The 27105-nt window shown below is 43.7% G+C and overlaps 1 protein-coding gene across 2 annotated transcripts in view; it reads left to right on the forward strand.

Moving 5' to 3' along the window:
* pik3c2b (phosphatidylinositol-4-phosphate 3-kinase, catalytic subunit type 2 beta) overlaps positions 1-27105 on the forward strand; it is a 78842-nt gene that overhangs the window by 18235 nt on the left and 33502 nt on the right. The window contains exons 5-13 of one of the 2 annotated variants that reach the window (XM_083770610.1): positions 2892-3012; positions 7113-7224; positions 7429-7508; positions 8078-8141; positions 8273-8422; positions 8895-8928; positions 13802-13997; positions 20302-20424; positions 25774-25941. In XM_083770610.1, coding sequence (XP_083626736.1) covers positions 2892-3012; positions 7113-7224; positions 7429-7508; positions 8078-8141; positions 8273-8422; positions 8895-8928; positions 13802-13997; positions 20302-20424; positions 25774-25941 — 1048 coding nt within the window. The remainder of the gene's footprint in view (positions 1-2891; positions 3013-7112; positions 7225-7428; positions 7509-8077; positions 8142-8272; positions 8423-8894; positions 8929-13801; positions 13998-20301; positions 20425-25773; positions 25942-27105) is intronic. The other variant, XM_083770611.1, reaches the window with a different exon arrangement.

The raw sequence follows: 27105 nt of genomic DNA on the forward strand, positions 1-27105 counted from the left end.
ATGTATAGCAGCGCGATGGTCCCAGATTATTTTCTTAGTCATCCGCCTTTGTCCCAAACCCAGTGACACTTGGTTGGCAAGATGTTTTTTCTAACGAGAACCGAACTAGACATAACTTTACTGCTGGTCAGCTGGTAAAACACATGGAGCCGGTAAAAACAAACAACTGCTTTGTGGCAGTAACGTAAAACGCAATGTCGTAAACGTCACGTTACGTTACTAAAAACAAATGCATAGTTCTTAAACTTTTACATCAGGGTCTCCCCGGCTCTAACTGTCTCTCAGTGTACAGATGGAACCAAATAGACCCGTTAGGGTCCATTTGTACACTGTCAGAGTGACTCAGAGTTAAAGGTTTTTACGTGGGTGGTGGTGGCTGGGTCTGGGGCGTGCCACATGCACACACAGCAACCAGCAGCAGGACAGAAAACCTCCCATTTCAACGGTTTCAAAACCCGGTTGGAAGCCGGTTCATTTGCGGGAGAGGGTCGGCATCGCGTTCATTAAATGCGTCCAAATATTTAATATATAAAACAAAGATTGTCCACGAGTCTTTGAGCTCGAGTCCGAGTCAAGTCTGAAGTCTTTGAGGGAAGAGTCCGAGTCGAGTCTGGAGTCTTTGAGGGTCCTAAGGGACGAGTGCGAGTCTCGAGTCGCAAAAACACGACTCGAGTGTGAGTCTCCGACTCGAGTCGCCATCTCTGCAATATACCAGGACGATATGGCTTTGTTTTTCTTTTACTTAAGTTTTTTGCTTGTTTCAGAATAGATGCAGTTTGTCATGTATGCAGTTTGTTGATAAAGATGTTAATTATCCAGTGTAATTATACAAAAATGATTAAATTGTGATATTATCAAACATTTCCTGACGGTGTATTTAATTCAGTCTGACTCACCACAAGCAGGGAAAAAACATAACCCCAACGGTAATTAAAAATGAATGACCAATCAAACTTGTGGATTCCCTACTGAAGCCCAATTGATGCTCTAATTGATGCTCTTTGATGTGTTAGCTGTGCACCATGGGTCATGTCTGGTGAGCAGTGGAGGAAAGTAACCAAGTACATTTACTTAAGTACTTAAAGGACCACTTCACCACTTTTCAACATCTCTTCATATAATTGGTCCTCAATAATGTTCATGATAAAACACCACCATTTTCCCCTACTCAGTCTTTGTCTCATAGGAGGGCTTTGGGCAGTTCAGACACCCGTCCACCAGTGACATCATCATTAGGCAGATTTTATTTTAAACACTATTTATTTTAAAATAGATTTAGATTTTTATTATCGTGAGAACGATGGCTTCAACTTTGGCATTGCAACTTTTCAGGAAAAGAAAGCCTGCCATTTCTATTAGCTTGGATTCACCATCGATGATGTCACTGGTGGACGGGTTTCTGAACTGCCCAAAGCCCTCCTATGAGACACAGACTGAGTAGGGAAAAATGGTGGCATTTTATCATGAACATTAGTTAGGACCAATTATAGGAAGAGAAGTTGAAAAGTGGTGAAGTGGTCCTTTAAGTACTTACTTTTACTACACTTTGGGACGCACACGCAGATTAGACACACCAACGGACCGACATGCAGAAACAGCGGTCGGGACATGCGGTGGAACATGTGCTGCTACCATGCGTGCGGTGAGGGTTAGGTTAGGGTTTGAGCCGGTTGTCGGTCTAATGACAGTCAGACCAATAGTATGTCTAAACTAATTATTACAAAACATACATTAATCACTTTAGCCTTACCTGTACATTTCGGTCAACAATAGCCGATCTACAAGAACTTGTAGATCAGCTATTTTCATTCAAAATATTGTTTTACATTTGAAAACTTGAAATGGGACATTCTGCATAATGAGTACTTTTTCTTTTCATACTTTAAGTACATTTTGATGTCAATACTTTTGTACTTTTACTCTTTTGTATTCCGGACTTTTACTTGTAACGGAATACTTCTATATTGCAGTATTGGTACTTTTAATTAAGTAAAAATAATGTGAGTACAATTTCTGCTGGTGAGTTTGGAGCTCTGCAGGGGTTGAACTGAGCCCTGCGCTGCTCTCTGATAAACAATCTTAATTAATAAATTAGGTTTACATTCTACATTCTTCGTTGACTGGGGTCCCCCTAGGGGGTCTATAATTAGTTTTCCCCCACTGTACACGAAATCTCTTCACCAAAAATGCAAGCTACAAACTTAAAGGGTACAGTTTAGACTCAAAACACTCTGTTATGAGAATAGTCACTTTTGAAGACAAATGCTATTCATACTTTAGCATGAGTCAACATCAATTTGATGTTTATCCTGACGATCATCAAAGAGGCCCTGTAAATGTTGATTTATTCTGCTTATTTTTATTGTTTTTAATCGTTCATCAAGTCACTCTGAAAGCGATTCCAACTCGTTGGATTATATTTGTGCCACAGGCACACTATATTAGTCATCCTTTTTTTCTGTTTATTGATTTTTCTTTACAACAAAGTAATTTCAAAACAATTATTTACATATATTTCCCCCCCCCCCCCACATCCCATGGCAACACAAATACAAACAAAGTATTTGAAGAAACATCAGGCAATGTTCATAAATACAAAAAAACAAAACAAACACATACTATAATATAGTATGTGTTTGTTTTGTTTTTTTGTCATAACTAGGATGACTAATATTATTAGTCATCCTAGTTATGACTACGGCCATTAACTCGCATGAACCGGACCTTCGATTCTCCCCCTGTGCTGACCTGTGTGTGTGTGTGTGTGTGTGTGTGTGTGTGTGTGTGTGTGTGTGTGTGTGTGTGTGTGTGTGTGTGTGTGTGTGTGTGTGTGTGTGTGTGTGTGTGTGTGTGTGTGTGTGTGTGTGTGTGTGTGTGTGCGTGCGTGTCAGGTTCCTCTACTGTGGACCTGCTGATCTACCAGACATTATGCTATGCCCAGGATGATCTGGACCACATCGACGTAGAAGACTACCTGCTTAAAGTCTGTGGGCAAGCCGAGTACCTCAACAAGTAAGGCCTTCTCTTTGTCCACTATCTGTGGTAGAAAGGGAAGCGAACAGTACTGGAGCAGTGTTGCTCAAACCTTGCTGTGTCATTTTGTGACCTAGTAGATTCGATATTTTGGAATAACCGAAAAATGAAATAAGTCTTACGTATTTAAACGGTTTCTCATTTTAATGGGGCCTCCCTGGAATCCCCTCAAGGACCCCTGGGGACCCCACATTGAGAACCACTGGCATAGAGAGTATATATATATTTTTTCTTTCTGAATCCTTATGTGCAAATCTGCTGTTGTATGTCGTCAATGACTGACCGCTGGCATCATACGGCCGGGCTACACCGGGCGATTTTGGGCACGTTTGTGCGCGCAGTGCGTATGCGTTTACTGCGCGCGTACAGTGCGCTTGGATAGGACCAATATATGTCAATGATACCAGCTTCACCAGGCGCACAGATACCGCAGGGCACGGATACGCGTGCTCTAAAAATAGGATCATTCTATTTCTTTTTCCGTGCGTATGTGCTCCCAATACGCGCGTATCTATATATCCTCCCGGAAGGTCCCGCACAAATCTGCCGCGCGCCACAGATCTGGTGCAGCCGGGGCATTTCGCACGCATACTTTGTGCGCGCAGTGCGCTTATGTCAAACGCACACATGCCCGGTGTAGCCACGGTGCTTCAGGGTGGCCCAGCAGTTCTATGTGCTGTATTTTTACAGCGGCCGAGACCCCCACACCTTTTTTTCCGCATGCAAAGGCATGTCATAACTGTCAGCTGCCACTGGCAAGAGTTATCGCTCTGCGACTTGGTGCTGGGGCTTCTGAGCTTTGACAAGACAGCGAGACGCGACCTCAAATTCAATGTATTTTCTGCAGGACCTTTTTGCCAGATTTTGCATATTGCCTCCTCCTAAATTGGCTGGCTCTTCCACTTGCATTCGGTTGAAAGCACGAAATGTTCCAAAACTGCCGATGTTACATTTGGTTTTGTGACCAGAGCAGCTTGCCATTGTATTTGTGCGTTTGGGGCGGTTTGCTTGCTCCCCCCCTGCCGTTGGCTTGTTAATATCACAGTATTGCAAAAGAAAAGGCTGTTATTGTGACAACTCTACATTTGGACAAATTTCACTGGAGCCTCTCTCTCTCTCTCTCTCTCTCTCTCTCTCTCTCTCTCTCTCTCTCTCTCTCTCTCTACCCGCCTCCCCCTCTCCCTCCCTGGGCTGAATGCCCACCGGTGGAGCCTTGCCAAGGGGCAGGCAGACCGCCTGCTCCCTGCCCAGTACAGCTAACCCTTTCTGGGATAGGGCAGAGACAGTGGACCTGCTGTCCCCACCTCCGCCCCCCACCAGGGGACAGAGCCAACATTGATGTTGGCGTGGTGCACACACGCATGCACGGAACCACAATAAACCACAATGAAATAATCAGAGATAGTGGTGGTACAGTGACTCTGGAGGTGTTAGAACTTAGAAGTGCTAACTACACTGTCAAATCCTGAGTGTGTATACGCATGCAATAAATACACCCGTGATAAGAAAGTAAATGCTAAATTGTCTTTTGAGTCGTCGTGCTTTGAAGTCTTTAGAATAACATAACCTCATAAAATCAAATAACTACCTGAATGTCTTTTGCTGTATAGTCTATTCTTAATTATTATTCTTTTGCCCAGTGTTTGTTAATCAGTCACCTGTGTGAAGTGAGGGGGGCCCTAATCATTATACATCATCATACAATACATCATCTCATGAGCAACTGAATTTATGTATTTGGTTAGCCGATATGACGAAATTATCCCTTCATTGTCAATGGCATTTAATGTTTGTGTTGCCACAAATGTACGTGATATTTAGTGGACATTTGACCTAATCTCTCATTTCATTGTCAATGGCAAATATGAGACGTGTGTGGACAAAAGCTGTATATTGGAGGGGCTAGCGCCCCTCAAAAACAAGATGGAGTCTTGGATGGATGGATATAACGTCATGGCTCTCATTTGGACCTCAGACTTCATGTGGTCAGTCTGTGACGTATTCACTTCCATTATGACATTTAAGTTAAATAGTTTAAACGTGGCCTACGTGCAAAATACATTTGGTATTGAGGAGTTCGGCCATTTGCGACATTAGCCTCAGACAAACAAACCCATAATCAAACGGATAGACCATTTGGTATACATCTTTTTTTGTAAAGATATTCTTCAGTTCTTTTGCCTTTTATTGATAGATTTACATATATTAGGTTGACGGGAAACGGGAAGACACGCAGCAAAGGTCGTCTGGATCAGGACTCGAACACGCGACACGCTGTCAGGCTGGATTACTAGCCTATAGGTGCCCGGACCGGACCGCTAGGCCGGCCCGGGCCAACGATTTGTATATATATATATATATATATATTTGTCTTGCCATTTAATAGCCCGTTATACTTGGTTGTACACTGTTCTCACGCAACAAAAACAGCTGATCTCCAAGCTCACAATGTGTCACATCACGGTGCGATGCGTGCGTGCGTGTGCGCGCACGCTCTGCATGCGTGAAGGCGTTTGCCGTTTCATAGGGCACATCATTATAACCCTGTAAGCTGATGGAAATGAGTCTTCTTAAGCCGAGCTCCATCAGCTGTATTGAGGGGTGGAGGGGTGGGGGCAGTCCAGTGGCTTGGCGAGGGTTGGTGGGGCCCAATTGCTTGGCGAGTGCTCGTGTGGTTTGTGGTGCAGACACACGCCCACACTCGCTCGTAATAATAATCGTGCAGGCCACATTTGTGGCTGTTTCTTAACCATTGCTACACATAAACATGTACAGTAATGTGGCCTAGACGAGCCACAGTGGGTTTCCCCCGGCACCTTACTGCGCAGACACACACACACACACACACACACACACACACACACACACACACACACACACACACACATAAGCCTGATAACCTGTGGCTGTGAATGGTTGACATCCTGTACAAGTCCCTCTCTCTCTCTCCCTCTCTCTCTCTCTCTCTCTCTCTCTCTCTCTCTCTCTGTCTGTCCGTCTCTCTCTCCTCTAGAACAATAACCTGTCTAACACTGTTAAAGCCTTTGTTGTAGCAGCTGAACTTCACTGTATAGCGTTTCAGCTGCAGTGACGCAGCTCTGCCGATGGCCTGATTACTGCACAGAACATCACTATTGTTGTCTCTGCTGCTCGATAGACAAACAGCACCAGATCAGTATGGCTTGAATGACAAACACCTGTACGTCGTTGACTGTTGGTGAATGTATCTGAGGATAATCTATACAGTGTTCAGATTCTGAACACTGTATTTGTTTTGTTTATTTGGATCCCCATTAGCTACTACCTTAGTAGAAACTACTCCTCTTCCTGTGGTCCACACATAAAATACATTACATCATATGAATGAATACATTTTACAAGACTGTATAAATATAACATATATATATATATATATATATAACAAGTGATTCATAAATATAACAGTATTCTGAATTCTGAATATTATTCTTGACAGGAGTCTTTCACATTGCTTATAGTGTCTGTCTCTTTCTGTCCCACTGCTTTCTGTCTGTTATGGTTTATCTTTCCTTGTTTCATTCTATTTCTGTCTCTTTCTCCCTCTCACTCTCTCTCTGTCTCTCTTTGTGAGCTTCAGTCTGCACCAAGGTTATAATAGTTAACTAAAACTAACTAAAAAACAAAAACTATAATTAACAAAACATTTTAGTTAACTGAAACTAATAAAAACTAAAACTAAATTAAAAAACGATAACTAAACTGAAACTGTATTGTGTGTCCTCAAAACGAACTAAAACTAACTGAAATTATAGACAAAATACCCTTACTTTTAGTTTTTATCAATATTTATATGCCTTTCGGATATTTATAATAATCCTTTTAAATACATAAAAACGAACTAAAACTAACTGAACTAAAACTAAACTATAATGAAAAAAACTATTATAACCTTGGTCTGCACGTGACGTCAGTCAAACAGAAACTGTACTGCTGGAGCGTCAATATGAAATATACAAAAAGTAATGGTTTATACTTTATATATGTTTAAGCTAAAGATGAGGTGATCATAATTGATCTCACATGTCATTTCTTCTCTGTAGTGCTCAGACTCTGGCAGGTCTGGAGTACATCCAACAGTGTCTGAAGTTTGAGTGGGACATCCGCCTCTTCCTCACCAAGAGGTCCTCCGTCACTAGAGAGCTGGCTCGCACGGTCAGAACACACACACACACACACACACACACACACACACACACACACACACACACACACACACACACACACACACACACACACACACACACACACACACACTTTCAACAGTTATCATGTAGCATTTCACTTGCAAGGAAATGTGTAGTGTAAAAGTTCTTCCTGGTTCTTTGTGTTTTGACGTCTGAACCCGGTGGTTGACAGGAGGAAGACGACGAGGTGGCCTCCACCATGAACCACAGCATTCTGCTCCAGGAGCGGCCAATCAAACAGACCGTCACCAGGTGAGAGGGGCGGAGCCATTTTATCTTCAGAACAGACGGGAGAGACAGATTGGACTAAACTAAAAAAAGCATAATCAAAGGAAGGCCATTTCTATTTGTCACATCAGTTGTCACTTTAAGTTGGAATCACTTCATTTGTCTTTAATAGTAGTAGAAGAAAGTAGGAGAAATGTATATTATATTGTCATTTCCAAGTGTCATAATGGAACAATATGTTATATTCGATTTGCTTAAAGTTTTTATATATCAAATAAGAACTCAAAGAACTGTAAATGAGTGAATCAGACCATTGCGCTCAACCAAAGAGACTGTATTGTTGTTGGCCATGTCACATGGCAGACCTACAGCGCGCCACCGAGTGGCGCGCTACGAGCGGCGCGCTACGAGCTTGTAGATATGCTATTAACTTCTACTCTTGTTGGTGGTTGTGTAGTGTTACGATGGCTGGGGGAACTATTACCTGGCATGCTGGAAGGGTGGTGTTGGTTATGGTGGGGGATGTGACTTCATGATGACCTTTATAATGATGATCTTTATAATGTGAGCACTTTTTTTTGTGTGTGTGACAGGGAGGCACTGTCTCTACTTCTAGACACCTTCCATAACGAAGCAGAGTCCTTCCTCCTGTCTGAGGTAACATGCACGCACACACACACACACACACACACACACACACACACACACACCTGCCTTGAATTACTAAAACCTTAACGTTAAGGTTTTCTGAACAACATGTCTTATCTTTGTCCCATCCTCGTCTCAAGCAGGCGGAACTACCGCTGCATGTGGAGCGGCTCGTCCAATCGGTGAAGGCGCTGTGTAGCTCGTTAGCCGCCGTGGAGACGCCCGAGGTGACCTCTGCCCTCAACCAACTCCCAGCATGCCCCTGTCGCCTGCAGCCCAAGGTCCTAAAGGTAAAATGTTCTAGAAAACGGCTAAATGTAGAATGTACTGCTATTTGCACTACAATATGCATATATTTTGGTCATCCAATTCTGCTGAATGTATATTCTGTACATCTAATTTGTTCATCCATGTACTACTGTCTTGTCTGTATTCCTTTTGTTTGTCTGCAACATCATGGTCAGTGCAATTATAAAACAATATCTATGGTCATTCTCAGTCTACACCCAACATGTGTGTATTTTGATGCTGTTCTCTTGCTAACTTACGTAACGTTATTAACATTTTATTACGTATTACTACTTAATTAATCATTTTACTTTATTATGACCTTATTATATTCAATATAATTATGACAGTCACTTGAATCTAAACTATATACACATACAGGAACCAGAGACCAGAGAGTTGATGCCAAAAGGCCATTGATCATTACCACCATTAGCATTCGTAATGGTTTCATCTCTGTCTGTCTTTCACCAGGATGCCTCAGTACTGGCTGTTAGAGAAAACAGAGGTACGATTACTCAGTGCACGCACGCGCGTGCACGCACGCACGCACGCACGCACGCACGCACGCACGCGCACACACACACACACACACACACACACACACACACATACACACACACACACACACACATATAGTATAAAAGTGTATGCCGTGTACAGACTGTGGAACACACACTAACCTAATGAGCGACCATATTAGCTCCTCTTCCTGCAACATGAGGCTGAGATCAGACGTCTCCAATAAGGCCCCTAGTGTCCCTCAGACAGACAGGAGACACGGTGGGCTACGATGGAGGCTAAATCTGGTTAACATTACTTCCAGGGTTTTCCCATGCCTTTTCCAATCATTACGTGAGGAATGGATATTGAATGAGTCTCGGATACATAGGATTGCTATGTTTTACCACAGGCATGAGGGCGGACTGGAAAACGGAAATCAGCCTGTGGGAATGTCAATTACAGCTGCAATTTTATTTGTTATTTTTATATGTAAACATAGGCCTAATAGATGAGTGAAAGGGTGCAGTCAAAAGCACACCGGAAAGCTGATTAGTCAGTCTATCTAATCAATACAAACTGAAGGGCTCCAGCATGATAGTCTACTATGGGACAAGACCCCTACGGTCTGTTTTGCAAAGCATACAGTGATGTAAACCAGAGGTTTATGGAACTATCTCATATTTTGACACTACTTCACCATTATGGGAGGAAACTGCAGACCAAAACAAAACGAGAAGTATGTCCAAGTTACAGAAGCTATCAGTTTTATCATCAACTTCACGTTGAAATCTGGTCCAGCACAGATCATAATATGATCCTTTTTTTTGACCATGTGATATTATCACAAAAAAGAAAAGGATTTGGGCCCGGACGGTTACCGTCTGGGCACCTAGGCTGCCAAGCCAGCCGGACGGTGTGCCGCGGGTTCGACTCCCGAGCCCGACGGCCTTTGCCTTTGTCACTCCCCATCTCTCTCCCCCTTTCCTGTCTAAATACTGTACCCTATCAATAAAGGCAAAAAGAAAAAAAAAAAGGATTTGGCTTCAGCCTAAAGTTGAGCAAAGATTCCCGGAAGTTGCTGCTTGTGAAAACAATATTGGATCATTAGATCTAATAGACCAAATAATAAATTGGAACAATGTCTCAAATGGCAAAAACAAAAGCGAACTCTCATAGCAACAACTTTGAGCTTGTATTACTGTATATGAATGTGACAGTTAGCTTAATTGGTGAATTAACAGTTTCTGTTTTCATTTTCAAGATTAACGATTTAACCCATTTTGGGCGGGAACCCCTTTTGGTGTTAGCATTATGTTATGCTTTAGCTATTGAAAAATAGCAGATCTACAAGCTCATAGCGCGCCACTGGGTGGCGCGCTATGAGCTTGTAGGTCTGCTATTTTTGAAAAATCGAAGAAAACTGTCAGGATGTAGAAGACATTTTTAGAATCTGATCTCATGTCGGCTGATACCGACAATAAGCCACTCCCGACCTACTTTTGGTTAAATTCTCGTACCGCTTTGAGAGGGGAGGAGGGGGGTGGGGGTGCAGGAAAGACCATCTGGCCCACAAAGGCCCCTTTTCCACCAGTTGAGAACCGGTTCAGTTCTTTTTGGTTCTTAGTCCATGAGCCAGACCTCCAAAATTGGAATGTTAATTATGAATTGAGCAATTGTGCAAAAACCATACCTATATTAAATTGTTATCACCATGAAACTTCCCCAGTTGATTACTTACACAAAGACAATGATTTATTGTATTACAAATCTTAAAAATGTAAATATGCAAATTAGGCATCATATAGGAAAATATGAAAAAAATATGAAAAAGCTACTATACTGTGGAATTAATTTACTTATATTGATCCTATAAACAATTTAATATTGGTATGGTTTTGCCCACTCAATTCATAATTAACGTTCCAACTTTGGAGCTCTGGCTCACTAAAAACTGGTTCTGAACTGAGCCGGTTCCCAACCGGTGGAAAAGGGTTCAAAGTGACTGGCCTATTGCTGCTATTCCAGAACGTCCCTATGGCCTGTCCACACCTTCCACAGAGTTCCTCACAAGGTGCTAGGTCCAGAACGTCCCTATGGCCTGTCCACACCTTCCACAGAGTTCCTCACAAGGTGCTAGGTCCAGAACGTCCCTATGGCCTGTCCACACCTTCCACAGAGTTCCTCACAAGGTGCTAGGTCCAGAACGTCCCTATGGCCTGTCCACACCTTCCACAGAGTTCCTCACAAGGTGCTAGGTCCAGAACGTCCCTATGGCCTGTCCACACCTTCCACAGAGTTCCTCACAAGGTGCTAGGTCCAGAACGTCCCTATGGCCTGTCCACACCTTCCACAGAGTTCCTCACAAGGTGCTAGGTCCAGAACGTCCCTATGGCCTGTCCACACCTTCCACAGAGTTCCTCACAAGGTGCTAGGTCCAGAACGTCCCTATGGCCTGTCCACACCTTCCACAGAGTTCCTCACAAGGTGATAGGTTCATGATCTCCGCTGCATCGTCACCCACCCTCTCTACCCTAGTCTTTACAGTCTCTCTCTCTGCTGTGTTGCAAAAATTAAAGGAGGACTGTCTTAAAATAGCAGGACGGACAACTATGAGGTAAAGAGAGACTAGGAATTACCTGCCATGTCTCCCTCAAGTTAGCGGTGACATGGGGAATTAACAATGAGTACGTTGGCAGAAAGAAATGGCTACACAATTATTATCTGACATCTCTAGTCGACATTTAAATGCCATATAACACACCGTAAATGGACTTGGATGGAAGACTAATTGTTGACAGATGAAAACCAAGACAAATTTGAGCCAGAGAGAGAGAGAGAGAGAGTAGAGACACAACTCAGTGTGTTGGATCACGGTGGGAGCACAGAGCTGCACTCTAATGGATGTCCACTATACTCACTCTGTCACAGCTTTGGCACATTCACAGTACAACACACACACACACACACACACACACACACACACACACACACACAAAAGACAATAGGCATGTTTCAGTAAAAGTGAGAAAAACAGAACCGGGGGAGCCTGTTTTACCAGCACGGGAGGCCACAACCGAGTCCGGGCCGGGTCCCTTTGAGGGAGACAGAATGCCCCCCCCGGCAGCCAGGGCTAAACGCATCGTTGGGGACCGTTGGCGGGCCCCGAACGGCCTGCCGGCCATCTTGTTCGCCGTCTTTTTTCTTTATCTCATTATTATTATTTGTTTAACCGTGGCCGCGCACATTTGGTGTCACATTTGGACACCCGGTGTCGTCCCTTCCCGTTCAGCAAGCCGAACCAACGCCCCACCCCTGGCCCACGGCTGGAAACTGGCCGCTCCTCGCCCAGTTTAAAAAAAACTTTTACTGGTTTCTTACTTTTACTGTAACACACATACTTGCACACCCATGGTCGTACACACACACACACACACACACCCACACAGACACACACGCACCCGCACAGACACACGTACGAGCCATAGTGTAAACATGAGGCAGTGTGTTAACACAGGGTCAGCTGTGGTGTGTAAAATAGACCGCCAGGTTTATATTCCCCGTGCAGCAGGAGAGGTCACAAGGTCATGCTGAGCATGTGTTTTCAGTGCTCTCCGTAGACCACCTGACCAGGACTCTTTATGGTTTACACTCGCACATGTATTCATTATTCACTCTGAGCTGTCGTGCACGTCCACACTGCCGTTAGTCAACTATGTGTCCGGACATTTATCAACATGGAAACGATTATGACAAAATAATAATATAATAAGTACGCTAGTTGGGACAGGCCTAAACAATTAGTAGGAATGACTTGCCTTATATGTGTAACCGTCCACCGGTGGTCCTTGAGGGGGTTCCATGTGGTCCACAGATAAATGATGGCGAGTTGGTAACCTTAACACAATGAGCGCCGGGATTTTCTTCAAAATAAAGGCGCTGGAGTACCAGCAGATATGGGAGATTTTACTCTGAAAAGCCCCGCCTTCTGTGATTGTAATTTTGATCAATAATTATCTCTCCTATGGTACCAACATCAATACAGCATGGAAATGCGGACAATTCGGGTCTGCAAGGCTAAAACTCATCTGGTGGTCCGTGGCTCAAATGCAGAATAAACTAGAAAAAGTGTCCCTCGGGGCACAGGTCTCCACCAGGGCAGGTCAGGTTGTGGCCTCCTGGTGGCGCTATAATAAGCCATTGTGTAAAGTGTGCCATTTCTTCTTACGCCTTTGATGGCAATTGGAAGATTTGAGGCATTTTGTTCAAAAATGTTGCAAAAATCGACCTGTTGGTGGCGCTATGACAGGCCAATGTGAAAAGGGTGGGGTATATCCCTCAGCCTAGTAGGAACGTCTGTGAAAAATGTCACGTAAATTGCACGCTGCGTTCATGATTTGAGGCTTTTTGTTCAAAACGGGGCCAATCCTGTAAACTTTGAAAGCCAATGTTAGTCAATCAGGATGGATTATGAAAAATTGGACAGATCTGTGTTGAGCACATGACTATAGAGATACTGTGTAACGATTTGCAGGATTGTTGGGCACAATATGGAGGAGTAATATCAAAAAATGTGTTTTACAAAAGTCGGCCTCCTAGTGGCGCCATAACAGTCCGTTCTGGAAAATTTAGGGCAGAGATTCATCGTTGGCATCCAGGGAGTGTGTGTGCAAAGTTTGGCGTTGACCGGGTTAACGGTGCCGGAGATTAGCTGTACACAGACGGACGGACGGACACAATCACACACACACACACGGACGGACGGAGTGCAAAACATACTCTCTCTCCATGCCTTCGGCCTGGTGGAGACAACAATGGGCCTTGAAAACCACTGGTCTAATGGAAATCGTAATAAACCAGCATCATGTTGTCTCCGACAGACAAGGTTGTGGAGAAGTTGACGGCGGCCATCTTGGACCTGGTGGAGCTGTACTGCAGCACCTTCAATGCCAACTTCCACACCACGCCGCAGAGTCACCGCCTGACCGCACCCATCCAGGAGGCGGGCCTGGTCACCAGCGTGCTGTCATTCAGCATATACGCCGCCCACCGCATCCCTATCACATGGGCCACCAGGTAGCGCACGCACACACGCACGCACACACAGGCCGGTCACAATGAGTGCATAATCATCTAATCGCAAATATTTTAGATAATCGCGATAATTTTGTCATAATTGTTTCCATGTTGAAAAATGTTCATTTTTCCGCAATTATTTGTACCTTTTTTTTTCAAGTATCAATTCAATTCAATTCCATTTTATTAAAGTGTCAAATCACAACAAGTTGTCTCAATACACTTTACATATAGAGCAGAAAACTGACAGAGCAAGCAATATTGCGACAGTGGTAACGAAAATGAATAGGTCAGTAATTTCTTTGCATAATCAGGTATTCATCAACAGAAATGTATTCTTTATTCACCATGTTTAATAGAAAAAACAACTATTAAAACAATTAATCGTCAACTTAAATGTGTAATGGTGACTGCTTCCCCCACACATACTGTGTACACATACTTAGGTCACCATAACACACACGATTTATGCAGCGGGCGTCTCACATAATGACAATGTACACAAATATGTGCATATCTATGCCATAGTACGGATTTGCAGGTCCCAAATGTCTCCTGAATCTTTTTTTTAGGTCACACATGCATGCATGCACACACGCACACACACACACACACACACACACACACACACACACACACACACACACACACACACACACACACACACACACAGGAGGCAGCTGTGGCAGCTGCTATGGCTAGAAGCCCTGTCTGTAATCACTGAGGATTACATCGCTGCTACAGAGCACACGGTGAAAGCTGACAGCTTGCTACACCTCTCCTCCATCTTCCCCGTCATCCCTCTCTCTTCTCCTCAACAACTTGTCTGTCATCTTCAGTCTTCAGCCCATCCCTTTTTCATTCCAGAACAACCTCTCTCTCTCTCTCTCTCTCTCTACCTCTCTCTCTCTCTCTCTCTCTCTCTCTCTCTCTCTCTCACCCTCTCCCTTTTCTAACGCCCTTTCCCTTTTTCCATCTCTCCCTCTCTCTTTGCATGTGGGTGGATTCAGCTTTCCTGTCCCTTTCCCCTCCCTCCCCTCCCTTTCCCTTTCGTGGGTTCCATAATGTCTTCTGACAGATGCAACCTTGCCGGGCCCACAGTTGTGACATGGTGCCCCCCCCCCCACCCCTAACCTCATTTGCCCTCGTCTTGTCTTCTGATTTTCTTCTTTTAGACTTAAAATAAATAAATATATATTTATATTTATCCATTTATATGAAGTGGAATTCAGGTCACAAGAGTGGTTTAAAACTCACAACTTAGTTGTTTAATTTGTTCCTATACTGCATGTGGCGTGCACTGACTGACTGCAACAGCAGGGGCTGCAAACCTTTAGTGGTGTCAAAAAGTCTCTATTTGAACTGAGGTTAGCCTTCTTTTTCCCTAATGCGCTGGAATAAATGCTAGGCTATTTATCTCTCTCTCTTTCCTCATCCTCTCCCCCTCTCCTACCTTCTCCCACTGCCACGTGAATTGGTCCACCTCTGTCTTTCTCTCTCTCTGTCTCTCTCGCTTAGTCTCTCTCTCTCTCTCTCTCTCTCTCTCTCTCTCTCTCTCTCTCTCTCTCTCACACACAAAGTCACGCGCACACACGCACGCAAACACATTGCAATCCTCCATCAGCAGCGTTCTTTGTGCCCTCCGCTCTGTTAGCTGGCATGTGATTGGTTCCTGACAAATGGCTGACGGCCTGGGAAATGGGCTTGACCTATGACCTCCCTGGGGGGGCGGGACCCAGTGTTGGCTGCTCGCTAGGCACCTGGCCCGCCTCCATCACATGCCATCTGTGTGTGCGTGTTTGGGAGAGAGAGGGAGAGATAAGCTTGTACGTCAAATATGTATTTTATATATATATATATATATATATATAGTGGAAGGAAGGCACTGGAGCAGTCTCAGACAATTAAAGCCTTTATGGTGCAGGCAAAACCACAACGTTTTGATGTCAATGCACCTTTGTCAGGTCATAGCCCGAAGAGGTTACAAAGAAAGAACAACATTAGGAACATGGGGTAGGCCCTTCAATTAGCTAATGTCACATAGCCAGCAATAGTGAATACATACAGTACATCATTATTTTTATATATGAGTGTGTATGAGTGAAAAGCCCAAGTTATACATAGTTGCACATGGGTGTCACACACCAAAACTAGACAAAGTGCCAATCGGCACAGGTCTCCACCAGGGCAGGTCAGGTTGTGGCCTCATGGTGGCGCTATAACAGGCTGTTGAGGAAGATTTGGGCCGGAGGTTCGTGTTGGAGGGATGCAGGTACAATGTTTTTCCATGTGTGCATACATAAGTTGTATACAGATCGATGCAGTTATAGCTAAAAACAGGAATTGGCCTGTTATAGCGCCACCGTGAGGCTGATTTTGAGGAAAAAATTGTGGCATGTCGTCCTCGGCCTAGTGAAAATGTGCGTGTATAATTTAACGGAAATTGGATAAAATCTGAAGGAGTAATAATAGAAAATGTGTTTTACATATGTCGGCCTCCTGGTGGCGCTATAAAGAGCAGATGTGAAAAATTCCAGGCAAAGGTTTTTCCTTGGCCTCTAGGGAGTTGGCATACAAAGTTATCCACAGATCCGTGCAGTTAGAGGTAAAAACACTTTTGGGCCAGTTATAGCGCCACCTTGAGTCTGAGTTGAAATTGTTCATGTGGCATTTCGTCCTCGGCCTAGTGGGAATGTGGGTGCACAATTTCACGGAAATCACGCGATGTGTTCATGATTTGCAGCATTTTGTTTGAAACTGAGCACTCCTGTGAACTTTGGAAGCCAATCTTAACCAATCAGGATGGAGTCTGAGAAATCTGAAAGACCGGTTTCGTTGAATGGCTCTAGAGAGACTGTGTACCAATTTGCGTGATGTTTGGACAAAATCTGTAGGTGTACTGTGCAAAAACTTGTTTTGCACAAAGCGGCCTCCTGGTGGCGCTATAACAGGCCGTTCTGGAAAGTTTGGGGCAGAGGTTCATCGTTGGCATCCAGGGAGTGTGTGTGCAAAATGTGGCATCGAGCGGGTTAACGGTGGCCGAGATTAGCTGCTCACGGACGGACGGACACACGGACACACGGACGGACGGACGGACACACGGACGGACGGAGTGCAAAACATACTCTCCCCACATGCCTTCGGCCTGGTGGAGACAATTAGCAAATCTCAGCTCACTGTAGTTTGTCTATTTTTGGTGTGCGACACGGGCGCGCAAATCAAGCCATAACTAAGTAATAAAATGTTTCTGCCAGCCTGGTAGTAAATCACTACCAGGTCAGAACACTCAATCATCCCTGAGGCGTCTCCATGAGACCAAACCCTCCCAATGTGTGAATAGTTTTCATTGTAGTCAGCCTGGCCTGACGTGAATCCAACTCTGCATGAACTCAGTCACTGGATTCCTACTCCCTCGCTGTCTTTTCCTGGAGACTTTTCTCCCTGCTTAACCTTTCTGAAACTCCTAACTCCTCCTGGTTTGCATCTAAATGATATAGAAGAAGGAGAAATTCTAGTGAAATAGATATGATTAGAGACGATAACAACAATGACAATAATTGAAAGCTATAGATTCCCCAGAGATACAGTACGTACGTATTGGTTAAAGGTCTATATATACCACTGTCTACATGTCGTTGTCTATTCACAGCTTCAGCCATAATCATCATTTTGTACATAAACATAGACCTCTGATGGGTTTGTTTAACCTTTCTCCATACAGCAAATCTTATACAGCTTACCTGAATAACGGAGTCAGCTTCGGCTAAACATCATTGCCCGATTAAGAAGTAGCGCACGCCGTCATTTAATTTGTTTCTATTTTGGCCTTAGATGTTTCAAATCAATCTGTGCTTTCAAATGCATTGAAAACACTAAAAATCACTGTTGGATTACCTACTACAGCATGTCAAGCAAGTTTCATGTCAAGTTTCAAGTTCATAATGGCATCCTCGGTAAGCAAACAAACAGTGCTATGGGAAATGGTCGTCTCTCTGGTGTCTAGTATACACTGTAAATCCTTTAACGGCAGGCTCTCTAGACCCACATGAACCCCCCGTTGAAGTGCAGAGAGTGAATCCTACCACAGCGTCTTGTCTCCTGCATCTCCTCTAAGCCAGTGCTTCCCAAACCTTTTTAGCTCACGGCCCAAAAGTGCAAATTATAGCAGATCTAGAAGCTCACAGCACGTCGCTTCGCGCCGTGCTGTGCGCTTGTAGATCGGCTTTTTCAGTACTTTACTCATCTGTTTTCTGATTTATGGAATTTCTTTGATTTCATCTGTAATTTCTTCGTGAAATTACTGACAAAAATCATTGGATTTGTTTTTTAATACATGAAAAGGTTTGCTTTTTTCGGGGAGGTTTTTTGACAAACAAAACATAGGAAACAAAATCTAAAGGGACACATATTAATGTTTCCCTCAAATGGGTCCCGACCCAGTGTCTGTGTGAGAGCCAGTGGTCTAAACGGCATCCCTCTCTCTCAGCTTCCTTACGGTGCGTGTGGTCGGATCGAGAGGAAATGAAAGGACTGACCAATTCTCCTTTTTAAAATGAGAAAACACATATTATTGGCCAGGGTCAGACGAGAGTATAGGAGAGACGCTTAAATACAGGGCAGGAAATAAGGAAATGAAATGAAAAACAAGGGCTTGTCTTGGATTAGAGTGGTAGATGGGCAGGATAGCGTTTTGTCTTGGATAAGAGTGGTAGATGGGCAGGATAGCGTTTTGAAACGTGTGACCTGCAGAGTATAGGTACAGTATAATAGGGCATCGCAGTGAGTGTGGTTTTCTGGTTCCACTGAAAAATCGGCCATTCGTTTTTCCCATAGAGATTTACTAAAATATTGATATTTATATATTTAATTGTTATTATTATTACTAGCCCTTACCCGCTGTGATATATTGCACCCTGCGCCCGGTACTGCGCCCTGGGTGCGTTTTCAAATTTTTTATTCACTAATAAATTCATTATTAATTTATAATTTGTTAAATTGGAAAAAAGGCTCCATATTATTATGGTCAATGCCTGTGTGAAAAGTGGGAGCGATTGGTGCAGGCGGTGAGGAGATACGGCGGTGTTTCTGACAGACAGACACACATTCAGACAGTGACATGCAACTGTATAGCATGATTATTATTATTATTATTATTTGAATATGTGATGATATGATATATACCCTTCATTTAGTCCAAAATGCCGCGGCACGCCTTTTAACTGGAACTCGCAGGCGGGACCACATCACACACGTTCTGGCTGTCACTCCACTGGCTTCCTGTGCATTTCAGAATTTACTTTAAAATGTTATCGTTTGTCTTTAAAGCAAGCTGAATGGTTTGGCACCTCGGTATCTGTCGGATCTTATTGAGGTGTATAATCCCCCAAGGTAAAAAAGAAGACCCGCTTAAAGACCAGAGGGGATAGAGCCTTTTCCATCATAGCCCCCACATTATGGAATGTGTGTTTGCTGCTGTTCTCTGTGTTTAGCTACAGTGTATTTAGTTTTATTCTTCTGCACAGCACTTTGTAAACTCTGAGTTGTAAAATGTGCTTTATAAATGAAGTGGATTGGATTGGATTGGATTTATTTAGCTGTTTTATTTTTATTTTTTTCACAGAATCAAAGGTTTTCCTTTGATTCTGGATCCTGGATGGCTTGATTCTAGGCTTAATATTATTGCTATAGATATTTTTGTAAATCTCTATGCCCACTGCTATGCCCTATACTTAACCATCACACACACACAGTGCCATTCCAATGGTACTAGTTTTTCTTTTTTAGATATTTTTTGTGGCTTTCACCTTTTATTTTATAATTTTTTTGTAGAGGGATAGAATCACAGTAGGCTGACAGGAAAAGGGGAGAGAGACGGTGGGGGTTGGCATGCAGTAAAGGCCGTCGGGATCGGGAGTCGAACCCGCGGCACACTGCCAGACTGGATTAACCCATTTTGGGTCGGGAACCCATTTTGGTGTTAGCATCATGTCGTGCTTTAGCTATTGAAAAATAGCAGATCTACAAGCTCATAGCGCGCCAACAAGTGGCATGCTACGAGCTTGTAGGTCTGCTATTTTTGAAAAATCGAAGAACAACCAACATATAGAAACACAGCTTTTTCAGAAAACTGTCTCAGGTCAAAATGGGTTAAGAGCCAGGGTGCCTGGACCGCTGAGTCACGGCCCAGGCCCATCCAATGGCACTTTGACGTTCTAATCCGTCCTTATTATAACGGCAACGCTTGGTTCCTCCGGGAATCTCACGGGCTGAAACTAAACTGTCTGTTCTTCCTCTTCCTTCACAGCTACGAGGGCTTCTTCCTGTCCTGCTCGCTGATGCACGGAGCGGTGGAGCTGTGTGCTCCGCAACACACCAGCAAGCAGGCCGTCAGCAAGTACCTCTTCCACCTGGTGTACTGGGACCAACGGTACGTATACAATGTACAAGTACCTCTTCCACCTGGTGTACTGGGACCAACGGTACATATCCAATGTACAAGTACCTCTTCCACCTGGTGTACTGGGACCAACGGTACGTATACAATGTACAAGTACCTCTTCCACCTGGTGTACTGGGACCAACGGTACATATCCAATGTACAAGTACCTCTTCCACCTGGTGTACTGGGACCAACGGTACGTATACAATGTACAAGTACCTCTTCCACCTGGTGTACTGGGACCAACGGTACATATCCAATGTACAAGTACCTCTTCCACCTGGTGTACTGGGACCAACGGTACGTATACAATGTACAAGTACCTCTTCCACCTGGTGTACTGGGACCAACGGTACGTATCCAATGTACAAGTACCTCTTCCACTGTGTACTACTGGGACGAGCTTGTGGATCTGCTATTTATCAACAGCTAAAGTTTAAAATGATGGTTAAAGAAGTAGTTAAAAGCTAACGGTGACACAGATGGGTCCAGCGGTTTTTGAGGTTCTGTCCTTCTAACACTTTTAACTAAACGGCAACATCATGTTACGTCATGTGGTACAATATAAATACCAAAGGACCGAGGCTTCACACGTGTGTGATTTATTTTGTATTATTATATCATGCCTACAGTAAGTGTGGGTTTATATACTTTATTCCCGGCTTGTTATTCTGCCCCATATTGCAGGCGATACATTAAAGAAATTAAAGAAAACATATATAGAATAATAATCCTTATAAATGATCTGATGACAGAATTGCACCCACTAATCAATAATTTGTGCGTGGCTATAATTTTATGTGGCTCTCATAACACATTCCTCCAATTGGACACGATGAAGATCACGGGCTCCAATCACCATCGGAGCATGCGGCCTTTTGAAAAGAGCAAATCTGCAAGCTTGTAGATGGGCTATTTTCAAATGGCTGAAATGTACTGTGTATAGGGCTGAAGTGGAATGTAGGAATGCAGGAATGTATGTTTTGTAATAATAATCTAAATCTACAAAGTAACTGGTGTAACTAAAGTTTTCAAACGTAAAAGTACAATATTTGGATTCTGAGATGTAGTGGAGTAGAAGCAAAACTAGAACATTTGAAATACTAGTACATCTAGTACTCTGCATTGGATTGGAGTTCTCAGTCGCCACGGCTTTCATTTGGATCCATAGAAGTCAACATGTCTTCTCTAGAAGCGTGTCCTGCACCAAAAATAGGCTATATCTACGTCGCCGTATTTATTCGTTATTTCAGTCTTCCAGAAACCCTAATCATCTCGGCTATTTCATAACTGCAATCTCGAATCTCTGAAATAAATTATCTTTACATATTAGGACTTAGCCTATAGCAAAAAAAATGCGTCGTGAGGTTTGATTTAGCTTTAATCCATGTCTCTGTATATAGTATTTGTCCTTATCTGAGCCATCTGTGAATAACTAACTACTGCATGGTTGTTCACGGTATGTCGTCCAGGGGCTTTTACATGGGACTGTGCAACCTGGGACTGTGTTTGTTGGCTATGTTTAGTAACAGCCTACTTTCTGTAAACATGTCAGCTGCCTTTTCTCGGTGTGTTTGTGTGCGTGCGTGCGTGCGTGCGTGCGTGCGTGCGTGCGTGCGTGCGTGCGTGCGTGCGTGCGTGCATGCGCACAGATTCAGAAGATGGCCAGATGGAGCCTATTTGGCATGATGTTGAACTGTTGGATGAACTGCCCTCCTTTCATGTTATATCAATTATTGGCATAAATGATTCATGCAGAACACTGCCAAAGCACATGGATTCAAGTTCCCAGTCACTGTGACTGATTTCAGCCATTTGGATTCCATATAGGCCAGCATGTCTTTCTCTTAAGAGAGTGTGTAACTTTAACACCGCTGCTCTGTCAAGTACTATGCAGCTGATGATTGATCGTTTATTTTAAAGATGGAGTGCCACAAGTTTTTTATTTTTCCAGTTTTTCATGTGTCTATGAGGTGACAGTACTTCATTAGACACCCTGGAGTCGTTTTTATGTGCAATGGTGTATTAACCTTGTATTTAGGGTTTCTTCCTGGAGGCTGAACCCTTGACAGTCAAACGGGCCAATGGAATAAACAGTAATATAGTGACATCAGCTCCTCCCCTAACCCCTCCCCCTTTATCATACAACTACAGCTGTGGGTGTGGCTTCAGTTCAGGTGGCTCACCACCTTAGAGTATATATATTTATAGAGAAGGCACCCAGAGGAAATCTTGAGGCGAAATGGACATAGTGGCCGAATGAAGGTATTGCAGCCTGGCCCCAAACAGATGAACGCGCTGTCCGTTGACTATCATTGTACACGTTCACGACGGACGACGCTCGTGCGCGTTCAACGGCAGCGCGTTCATGTGTTTGGGGCCACTCACCATTGCAATCCGTCCCAGAATGCACTCTGTTCCTACCAGGAAGGAGGAGTGAATCCGCCTCATGCGCTTTTGAGCAACTTAATGCAAGTGGATGGGAGGAGAACTCGGGTGTCTTCTCTATAGATATATATACTCTATGCTCACCACCCATCACCACCCACCAGGCAAACCAGGCATACTTAATGAACTGGTGGGCGTGTCCACATAAAAACAACATTATAACAAATACTGTACACTTTTTTTGAAAAAATTATACCTCCTTATATAACAATAAGACCTGATGGTCATGTTTTAGGGAGGAAAAAAATCACGGCACTCCATCTTTAAGATTAATTCAAGCTCTGTAGGAAAAAAACTTCCGCACACCTAGAAATCAGGCGTATGCACAGGTGCGTACTGCGTAGGCCAGTGGACATCAATGGAAGGAACAGAATACACCCGCACACCGTGTATCTGCTCGGTACAAGAGTATTTTCTTTAATAATGCAACGTTTCGGTCCCTCCGGACCTTCTTCAGGCATCTGAAGAAGGATTCCTGATGACTGGAGAAAGAAGATCCCGCAGTGATCGAAACGTTGAATCAATAAACCACTGGAGCTGAGTTTTAGGGACTCCATTTCTTCCTGTACTGACATTTTGTCCAGCACCTGGGCTAGAGTGGAGAGGTGCGTGCTCTATTACCTTTTGTTAACCCATTCTGGGGCAGGAACCCCTTTTGGTGTTAGCTATTGAAAAACAAGCTCGTAGCGCGCCACTCGGTGGCGCGCTATGAGCTTGTAGGTCTGCTATTTTTGAAAAATCGAAGAACCACTGACACAGAAACATGGCTTTTTCAGAAAACTGTCAGGATGTAGAAGACATTTTTAGAATCTGATCTCAGGTCAAATGGATTTAGAAGACATTTTTAGAATCAGGTCCTCATGTCTTAATGTTTTAATAATCATTCATCATAAAGGCCAGAACCCTGTACAGTATGTTGTACACTACAGTGCAGTGCATCCAGTGACGTGCTTATTATTTCCCCCGTCTTTGCCCTGGGCCTCACCATGCATTGTCCCTGAAGGTTATATTTGGCCCAGCTGCTGCTCTTGCAGTATAATGCTCTCTTATATTTGAAGCATTTGCTGTTGTTATATTTTTAACCTGAGTTCAGGGACATTTGAAGAAGTCCAAAGCAGCAGAGAAATACCAGAGGGGCAGTGGGCCCAGAGCAAAATGGTTCTGGGGGGTTTTCAACTGGTGGTCTATGGTGGTCCGTGAAGGTATTGCATGTGGTCCCTGTCTGACCATGGCATGCATTAGCCCATTTTGACCTGAGATTAGATTCTAAAAATGTCTTCTACATCCTGACAGTTTACTGAAAAAGCCTATGTTTCTATGTCAGTCGTTCTTCGATTTTTCAAAAATAGCAGACCTACAAGCTCGTAGCGCTATTTTTCAATAGCTAAAGCATAACATAATGCTAACACCAAAAGGGGTTCCCGGCCCAAAATGGGTTAGTAATGTGAAAGTGAAAAGTGAAGATTTTATTTATAAATTCTTTATCGACCACTGGAACAGTGCACTAAATGACCCCGGTGACGTATGCGATGACGCATCAATGTTGTCATTTACTGGGAAAAGTCGGACATCAAGAACTTCCACAGAAAAGAGAGTTATAGAATCTCAAGAAGGGAAAGTGTATGCCCGTCTGGATTGCCTGATTGAGTCACCATTATTAGGAAATGTCGCCGTAATCAATCAATTGCATGTGTCTGCTCGCTTATACATAAGTTGCAATGAATCGGTTAACATGAGTTTAATATGGAAGGTTAAGAGGACGGAATACGGGTAACAAAGTGTCCCTGAGCATGATATGTTGCATAGATTTCGCTCGGCGTTCGCCGTCTGTAAAATGGAATGTGGAGTTTGTCCAGACCAGATCAGTGACTTAATCATTTCTGTCGTACTGACCTAAAAACCCATTTTGAGTTTTGTGCAGCATCGGAGAACAACAAGAACAACACATCATGGTAATACATAAAATACATACATTGTATGTAGAATTGTCATGTAAAGAATCATAAGGAAGCTATAGAACTGTGAAATGTGATCAGTGAGTCTCTCTCTCTCCACATTTCCTGCCTCTCCCCACTGTCATTGTCAATAAAGACTAGAGAATAACCAATATAATATTAATAATCAGATGATGAATCAATCAAATCCTTATAATGCGAGTATGCGACTTATTTTCATTTTTGCCATTTATCTCTCTCTTCCTCTCTGAGTTAGCATGGAGACCCTACGAGTGTGCTGTTTGTGTGCGGAACGAGCTTCCACATTTTCTGTTGAAAAATAGCAGATCTACAAGCTCATAGCGCAGCACCGAGTGCCACGCTATGAGCTTGTAGATCTGCTATTTTTGGACGAATCGTGAAAATGTGGCGCAAATCTTTTAATATACTATCAAAGCGAATGTTTTTTAACTCAAATCTTTGCTTCTGGGGCATCCCTGAAACAACATATTTTCAGATGGGGGTCCGCGGCCAAATACAGAAAATCCCGGGGGTCCTTGACATGAAAAAGGTTGAGCGACACTGACAGAAATATAGGTTTTTCAGAAAACTTTTAGGATTTTGAAGACTTTTGTTAACCCAATTTCGGGTGGGTATACCCCTTTTGGTGTTCGCATTATGTTATGCTTTAGCTATTGAAAAATAGCAGATCTACAAGCTCGTAGCGCGCCACCGAGTGGCGCGCTACGAGCTTGTAGGTCTGCTATTTTTGAAAATTCGAAGAACGACTGACATGGAAACAGCTTTTTCAGAAAACTGTCAGGATGTAGAAGACATATTTGGAATCTAATCTCAGGTCAGAATGGGTTAATGGAATTGGCCTCAGGTCCAAATGGGATAAAGATGATTCTGATTCTGATTCTCTTTCCCCATCCCTCTCTCCGTCCCTCTCCAGGGTGTGCTTCCCGGTCCAGATCAACCAGCTGCCCAGGGAGTCCCAGCTGACTGTGACTCTGTACGCCAGTCCTCTGCCTCCACCAGGGGGCGCTGAGGAAAAGGGCAAGCAGCGGCGCGGCATGGAGGCGCTGGGATGGGTCACCATGCCTCTGTTCAACTTCAGACAGTGAGTGCGCACCTCACCCTTTTACACATCTGGGGGATCCAATGAGATTACAGGTTACAGTTTAGGCATTTAGCAGACACCCATTCTGACCTGAGATCAGATTAAAAAAATGTCTGTTTGAAAATGACAGTTTTCTGAATAAGCTATGTTTCCGTGTCAGTCGTTCTTCGATTTTTCAAAAATAGCAGACCTACAAGCTCGTAGCGTGCCACTCGGTGGCGCGCTATGAGCTTGTAGATCTGCTATTTTCCAATAGCTAAATCATAACATAATGCTAACACCAAAAGGGGTTCCTGACCAAAATGGGTTAATCCAGAGCGATTTACAGTAAGCAAGAACAACACATGGTAATACATCAGCTTAGGTGGTTCCTAACCAGATGCCCCTCGGGCGTCTTCCTAGATAGGTCCTCGAGGCACGTCCCACTGGGAGGAGGAGACCCCGGGGCAGACCAAGGCGCAGTTGGAGGAAATGCATCGACTCACTGGCCTTGGAACGTCTCGGGATCCCCCAGGAGGAAGTCACTAATGTTTCTCTGGAGAGGGAAGTCTGGAGCACTCTGGTGGAGCTGTTGCCCCCACGACCCAACTACGGATAAGCGGTTGAGGATGGATGGATGGATGGACATTTTAAAAAGATTGTTGGTCAAGAATCATAAGGAAGAACCTAGCATCTGTCTAACAGAAGATATGTGCTATGTCTACATAAAATGCTATCTAAATGACATAAGTTTAGCCTTTGCATACACCTGTAAGGTCGTCGAGGTGTTACGGGCTAAGATGGAGTCTGAAGAGGTGAGTTTTCAGACTAGAGATATAAATACTTTTCAGAAAACAAGGCTACATATCAATGGTCATTTGGCTGCCCTTGAGAGCACCTTTATCTCGTATTCTCGTTATCACTGGATTGTGATCATCCTGTCATTCTGACACCATCCCCAGAGGCTTTTGTGACTCAGCACATGCTGTACAAGGCCATAGAGAGACTGCTTTTTATCCCTTGTGCCACTGCTGAAAATGTGTCTCGATTTCCCACCGAATGCTATGTATACGGTACATTACATTTTCTGTATCGAGACCTTGAGACAGAAGTTTCTTATACTGCTAAAACCAGATTATTGTGGGTTTTAAGCACACATTTCAGACAATATGTATGCACATTTTA

The sequence above is a fragment of the Protomyctophum parallelum genome (assembly GCF_964188405.1).
Source record: "Protomyctophum parallelum genome assembly, chromosome: 8".
Lineage (NCBI taxonomy): Eukaryota > Metazoa > Chordata > Actinopteri > Myctophiformes > Myctophidae > Protomyctophum > Protomyctophum parallelum.